Source organism: Embiotoca jacksoni, unplaced genomic scaffold (genome assembly GCF_022577435.1).
Source record: "Embiotoca jacksoni isolate LCO1_2020_lvr unplaced genomic scaffold, fEmbJac1.0.p SCAF_16, whole genome shotgun sequence".
Classification (NCBI taxonomy): domain Eukaryota; kingdom Metazoa; phylum Chordata; class Actinopteri; family Embiotocidae; genus Embiotoca; species Embiotoca jacksoni.
This window is the reverse complement of record NW_027185296.1, coordinates 14,625,528-14,633,027: the sequence shown is the minus strand read 5'-3', so window position 1 is coordinate 14,633,027 and position 7,500 is coordinate 14,625,528. Positions and strand designations below refer to the sequence as shown.

Here is a 7,500-nt window from a genome sequence, read left to right as displayed (position 1 = left end):
TAACTCTTCCCCCACCAGCAGGTGGCAGTGTTTTGCAGTAGAGGACTTGCGATTTGGAGAAGCTCAATCTTCATCACAGCCAGCTCACACTCTGCTGTAAACCGCTCCAGGACTACACCCTCAGCTGGGCTACAGTCTGAGGGTGTGGCATGATGTTCTCAGGTTACTGTCCTTCCTCAAGCCTGTTCTAGTCAACGTGATATCTCCAAAATGCATTGAGGGAAATTCTTCAAACTTGGTCAAAACATTCACTTGATGCCAAGGATGAACTGATTAGATTTTTTTTTGGGGGGGAAAGGGGGGGTCAAAGGTCAAGGTCATTGTGACATTAAACATTCAAGTGATCCTGTAATTTTCAGAAATGTGACACAATTGTTCATTTCACCTCAAAATGAACTGATTGGAGTTTGGTGGCCAGAGGTCAAAGTTCAAGGTCACAGTGACCTCATTTCCTTCACCTGTCTCATTCTCGAGACCACAGTATCTGAAGAACGCTATGAGGGAAAAAACCTTCACTTGGTGCAAATAATGAAACGATAACGTACGTGGTCAAAGGTCAAGGTTCACATCCATTTCCTGCTATCGATGTGCGATATCTCAGGACCGCCTTTAGGAGATCCGGCACAAACTTTCATGTACACACATGGACACTATAACCTGAGTGGTTAGCGGAGGCGTACAACCACCAGGTGCTAGTTATAGTTGACTTCCTCCATAACCACCACAGACAACAGGCAAGTCTTCTTCTCAACTGTCTCACGCCTTTTATTTCCTAGGATTGATCATGGTGACATCATGTTCCTTTGAAATACATCTTCACTTTTTTAATGTAGTTAGATATCTGTCGAGTTGTGTTGAGGTGTCATTCCTGTACACACCAGTGTTTAATGCATGTAACACTTACACCAGAAAGTATCCCACCCTTCTGCAACACAGCCACACCTGTGACAGGGTGAGGGTTCGGTGACCACGGCTGTCTAACATCATAGCGTGTGTTCTGGTCTAATGACAGGAGGAGCACGAAGCTTATGGTTTACACAGATAACCACCTTCTGCCCTGGGACCTGGACATGATCTCACGTAATGCTGAATGGAGATTTTACTTCGCTGCTGGTTATAAATGAGCTAAAGAGCAGGTAACATGCACTACAGCAAAGATCTACTTCAACATTGATTATTACTATCATATAATAGCTGTTTTGTTCCCCTAATCAGATATCTTAAATCCTACCTTTGTGATTTATGCTGTGAGAGTTCATGAGATGCCCTCAGTGCTCTAAATCAAGTATAATTTTATAGCTTATTTGTGAAACCGTTGATATTTTACTGGGAACAAACGGGTACATCTGAGTTTGCTCAATTTTCTTTTTGGAGCGTGTTCAAGACTGAACAGAACTAATAATGTGCACTAAATCAGCTGCAACCAAACCAAGAAAACAATGAATGGGCCGGAATAAACTGATCCACAGTCCAACAGAAACTCACCAGTTTCCATTCTCCGCTTCCTCCAGGAACTGGACCAGGTCCCCCGTCTCCAGAGAGAGGTCCCGCGGGTCCCGAGACTCATACGTCAGCTGAACCCTGAAACGGCTGCTGTCACCCTGCAGAAAGAAAACACTTTCAAAATCTGCATTTAGCTGGTTTCAGGACTATATTAAGATATTGCTGCCTCAATACCAAATGTTACAAAGAAAAATGGATGAAGTTGGGCTCCACTTGGTGACCTGCCACCAATGGCCTCATGTAGTAATTAAGTCCACATGCAACACGTGAAAGTAGCTGAAGCACCATAAAAGATAAACAATACCCTGTGTACAAAAGCATTACAAGAAGATAAACACATTCATTTAAAATATAATTTAAAATTGAGTGGTTATTCATTGTAGCATAAAAAAAACCTTTATTATTTATCAGTTTAATGATGTTTTTATTCCATCCAGACACAACAGAAAGTTGGTGTCACATTTCTTTATTGTTGTCTACAAACTGAGAAACACAAACATTCATTTGTCATTGACACAACAATGTCCTTGGAAACTGTGCACCATTCACATGTGTGTGTGTGTGTGTGTGTGTGTGTGTGTGTGTGTGTGTGTGTGTGTGTGTGTGTGTGTGTGTGTGTGTGTGTGTGTGCGTGTGTGTGATTATAATGGATTTCATTTCATCCCTCCCTCATTTCTTAAATGTCAGGCGGTCAGAGGCTGCTGCTAACAAGACTGAGGTCCATGAGAAGTAATCAGGCAGCAGAGGTTCTCCTTCAGGGGGCCTGAGAGGAGATGAGGTATAAAAGTGAGCAGAGTGAAGGATGAGCGGAGAGGAAATGAAAGATGAGCGTGGAGCTGCCGTTGGATGATTAGTGATCGTAATATGTGATAATTTATGTGAAAGCTGACGTGACTCAACTGGAGCCGAATGGGTTGAGACGAGTTACACTTTTCTCTCGGGACCAGGTTTCATGATGTTAACTGGCGCGGAACTCTCACCTGGTTTTAGTTTTGATTTATATTATTATCTATTATTTTATTGATGCTCCGAATCAGTTCTGGGTTAAACTCTCCTACATTTTCTGGTTAGTGGAGCTTCAATCTTGAAAACGACCTACATTTTTAATGTTGCCTTCCTCATCTGAAGAGTTGGACGACTCTTCTGCGCTGGAGGGGATCGTCTCAAAGTCCTCTGTGTCCATGGAGAGGAGACGTCGCTGGGCCCAGCCTGCAGAGCATCAACACAGATTATTAACGAACAAAATGTACTCGTAAACAAGTGGGGTACTGCTTTTCATCTCGGCAGGTGACGGTGCGTCAGGAAAGTAATGTTGCTCCAAAGTTAAGTAATTTGTCTCTCGTCATCCTGAAAGCTTGATGAGTCAAGAATTAAACCTCCAGCCAAGTTTGTCACCTAGAGGATGACTGACAGCATGAAGAACAATCTGTTACCTCTGATGAGGGGGAGTCCTCCCACAGCAGCCTGTTCATTACTGTTGATCATCGTTAGTGAAGCAGACACTCGGTTCAACTCTTAACATAATCCTCTGGTTCTAATATTTATGTCAGCATGAATGATACATATTGCTATAGTTTTTACCAACTCATTCAACCTCTTCCTGTCAGAGGACACACCTGTGTTATAGGACACGCTTATAATAATAGAATATATAATATAATAATAAACAATGATGGCCTTGGACTCCCAAAAACACAATCAAACAGCTCAGAGTTCTCAGCAGGAGTAAAAGAAAGAAACACGTCTTAAATCGTACAGTTTGTTGTTGAAGAGACTTTAAAGTGTTATTACTCATGTAATAAATCAGTAATATGCTGCAGCAATATGAACCATCCAGAGCTCTAAAGACAGTAGAGTACACACCGAGCCGGGGGAAGCAGCCTTCAGCTCCTGCTGCTGTCAAAAGGAATCAGCTGACAGAGAGCGTCAGAAAAAGACCCAACACTAGAACTATTAAATCAAGGAGGAAAACATTTTTATTTGGGCTTTTAGCTGAGTTTAAACAACTCTACTGAACTCTTATTGCACAAACCAAATCAGAATTTTATATTTAATTCCTTCCATTACAGGCTGATTGTTTAGTCATGTCTTAAATCTTAATATTTCAAATTTATTAATTGTTATTGTTAAATTTGATCTTGTATTTTGTCGGTATTCTCTCCTTGTAGAGCCCTTTGGTCGACCGCCGGGTATAAAGGTGCGGTAAAGAAACTGAACAAGAGCAGTCAGTATGACCGTATTCATAACAGTTTAGATATAACACTCACAGAAATAATACACCTGTAGCTTTAGGTAGAAAAGTAGAATATGAGTAATGACATTTTGTTTGTTATGGTTATGGTTTGGTATGGTTAGTGACTCTACCTTTAGACTTGTTGAATTGAAATGTTTAGATTTATAATTTTTCTCCACCTGTCTGGTGAAGTGTGTCTGCTTCTTTCATCCAGTTGTTGAGTTAACAATACATTAAACTCTCCTCTAGACGGAGTCAGAGCGGGACAACGACAGTGACAGTGAGTGGGAGGAGCCTGTAGTGCTGTGGTCCCACCAAGGTAAACAACCACCAGTCAGTCTGACTTCAACACAAGATGTCCCTTTAAAATCGAACAGTGACACAAATAAAATGAACACTCATAAATAGTTCTCCAAACACAAAGTCAGAAACTGACTCATCTCCACTGACGCCGAGTCCTCTGAGGTTACCTGGTTGGGAGGTGGACCGAGGGACCGCTGCAGTGCCACCAGCACCAGAAGCAGCGCTGCTAGTGATGCTCTGACGTTTCCTCACTGCAGCCATCGCACCGCGCAAAGTATCTGGAGGGAAGCCAAACGTTTTCACCGCCGAGTCATCACATGTTGGACAGCAGCATCACATTTAAAACGTGAGGACGCTGATAGTTGTAGGATCATATCTGGACGTTCACATCATAAGAGCAGTGCAACCCTACTCATGCAGGAGTCAGCAAGTCAACATGCCGTGTAAACAACAACACAAACAACAAACTCCCCACCACACCAAAACTACACACATTCAACACAAAGTGATACTCATGCATCACATCACAAATCACAACACAAGTCAACAAAGTAGGCGAGAAATGAAAATACTGAAAGTCCAGAACAAACGTGTTCGGTCCACTGAACTAGACAATGACATCATGTACCTTCATAACCCAGCGGAGTGGGGTCACTCTTTATCTCATGTCTCTTGCTCTTTATGCTAGCGGAGAGGGGACCTGGGGAACAACATGCAACCACACACTTCATCAACATGTTAAAAAGAAGGACATCACAGCATCAACCTCATGTCGACTTCATCTCATCCTTCAGTCTGTCTGTTACAATAAGACGTGACTTTTTATATAAATTGCATCTCGCTGCGCTGATCGATCATGAACGAATGGGGGTGAAAAACAAGAAATAAAGAGTTCTCTTAGCGGCTAAATGGTTTTTTAAAACATTTCCCCTCTGCAGGGATTAATTGCTGACCATCATGTGCATTATGTTGTAAATAAAATCCAGAACTGTTGCTGCCAACATGATAAATGTTCAGAGACAGGATCATTCTAATGTCTTACACCCAGACAGCAGGTGATCTCTTTCAAAGGAGATGTTTGACTTGACTAGAAAAAAGAAAAGTGTGTTGAATAACATGAATGATGTCTGTCCTCTGTCCAAGTGTCCCAGTTAGACATAAAATAACATGTGGGCCAACAGGAGCACCAGCAGGACCAAGTCAGCTATTATTCATTGTACTATTTACACATGCGGTTATCTTCAACATGTTTTTCATGGAAAAGGCTGATTCACTTGTTAAAATAATATGTTTTTATCAATATTAAGAATAAATTGTTACAAAAATGATGATTTAAAAGCCGGTTTGGAATATGATCCACATCTCGAAGATAAGAGAAGTCTGTTCAAAGTCTGTTTAAAAAATTTCCCCTCGGGGATTAATAAAGTAAATACATACATACATACATACATACATACATACATACATACATACATACATACATACATACATACATACATACATACATACATACATACATACATACATACATACATACATACATACATACATTCCACCTGAAGTGATCGCAGTGTCACACAAACATGTAAAATCACAGATACAGCAGTGTGTTTCTGTTCAACCCTTCAGCTTCACATGTTGTACTGGTTCATACTCAACCAGGATTGAAATTAAAACCAAAGGCCAAGAAGAAATACAGCTTACAAATAGTTCAAAAATTTCAATAGCTCTCTTCTGCTATTTCTTTTTTCTTTTACTGCTTCTGTCTTCTTGAAAATCAACTTCTCATCTGTATTCCCAGTTAAACTGAACTCTTTTAATGTCAGCTTTTCGAAATGTTGGTTTCCTTCACGACAACAGGAAGATGTGTCTATTCGTTTCTGCTCTTTTCCAACCTTTGTATTCTCAGCAGTAACAACTTGTCTCTGATGCAGCAGATATATCTCAAGAGAAACACGAAGGGAAACAGGAAAATGGACATTTTTGTTCACATTCACACAGTTTCTTACAACCGACTCAATCTGAGTGTGAGTTTTAAGTAGATGAAGCACCAAATCTTTTTCTTTAAAACAGTTTGGGCCTGATTTACTAAGATCTCAAATAAAGGTACTAAATTGCGTGTTCCTTTGAAAAGGATGGAAATGTCTTTCTACAATATGTATACGCAAAACTACTGTACCTGTAATCTATCTGGTTGCACTGACTGTACAGCAGAATATATATATACATATATGTATATATATACATAAGAATTCTTTTCTCTGTAAATTCCATAAATAGACAAAAAAACAGGAACAGGGGGTTTTATGAAGTGACTACATTTTAAATTGAATTGAATATTCTTTAGTTTGACAGAAGCAAATGTGAAGAGAATAAAAAACGACTGTAAAGAGCGAAGAAGGAATAGAAAGCAAACAATGGAGGCTCGTTTTAATCAGGTACCTTTAGTACGTCGCGCCGTGAAGGAGGAGGAAGAGGAAGAGGAGGCAAGAGAGGAGGCGAGGGAGAAGCGGCGGGAGACGACCGCCTCTTTAGCAGCAGGCTCTACAGCCGGAGGGGGGAGAGGAGGGAGGAAGAGAGACGGCGAGAGATGAGGAAGGACAGATGGACAGACAGAGAAATGAGGAAGGACAGACGGACAGACAGAGATGAGGAAGGACACACGGACAGATAGAGAGACGAGGGAGGACAGATGGACAGATAGAGAGACGAGGGAGGACAGACGGACAAACAGAAATGAGGAAGGACACACGGACAGATAGAGAGACGAGGGAGGACAGATGGACAGATAGAGAGACGAGGGAGGACAGACGGACAAACAGAAATGAGGAAGGACAGGCGGACAGACAGAGAGACGAGGGAGGACAGATGGACAGACAGCGAGACAAGGGGTCACAGAACACAAATTAAAGACAAAGACAGGTGGAAGTGAAGAGGGAAAGAAGAGAGGAAGTTGTTAGTTTAATATTTTAAAACCTTTCTTTAAACATCAAATATAAGGCTTTTAACTTCTTAATGATGATAAAGTTGATCCTACATATATCATTATTATTAATAATATTCAATAAGTAGTCATACAGCGTCAATCATGTCTTCAGTCTGCAGGTAGACGCATCGTCTGTCTGCATCATCTGTTTGTCTCCATCATCTGTCTGTCTCCATCATCTGTCTGTCTCCATCATCTGTCTCCATCACCTATCTGTCTCCATTATCTGTTTGTCTCCATCATCTGTCTGTCTCCATCATCTGTCTCCATCACCTATCTGTCTCCATTATCTGTTTGTCTCCATCATCTGTCTGTCTCCATCATCTGTCTCCATCATCTATCTGTCTCCATTATCTGTTTGTCTGCATCATCTGTCTGTCTGCATCATCTGTCTGTCTCCATGTCCTCTCCGACAGGACTCCGCTCCAGTCTGTGTTGGTGTAGATGACACTGAGTGGATAGAGATGTGATCTCT

General features: G+C 41.3%; 1 protein-coding gene across 7 annotated transcripts in view; it reads right to left on the bottom strand.

Moving 5' to 3' along the window:
* mcf2l2 (MCF.2 cell line derived transforming sequence-like 2) overlaps positions 1 to 7,500 on the bottom strand; it is a 102,836-nt gene that overhangs the window by 13,015 nt on the left and 82,321 nt on the right. For 6 of the 7 annotated variants that reach the window (XM_069151063.1, XM_069151064.1, XM_069151068.1 and 3 more), the window contains 5 exons: positions 6,482 to 6,583; positions 4,668 to 4,739; positions 4,207 to 4,317; positions 2,603 to 2,712; positions 1,486 to 1,601 (listed from right to left, as the gene is read on the bottom strand). In XM_069151063.1, the coding sequence (XP_069007164.1) occupies positions 1,486 to 1,601; positions 2,603 to 2,712; positions 4,207 to 4,317; positions 4,668 to 4,739; positions 6,482 to 6,583 (511 nt within the window). The remainder of the gene's footprint in view (positions 1 to 1,485; positions 1,602 to 2,602; positions 2,713 to 4,206; positions 4,318 to 4,667; positions 4,740 to 6,481; positions 6,584 to 7,500) is intronic. The other variant, XM_069151069.1, reaches the window with a different exon arrangement.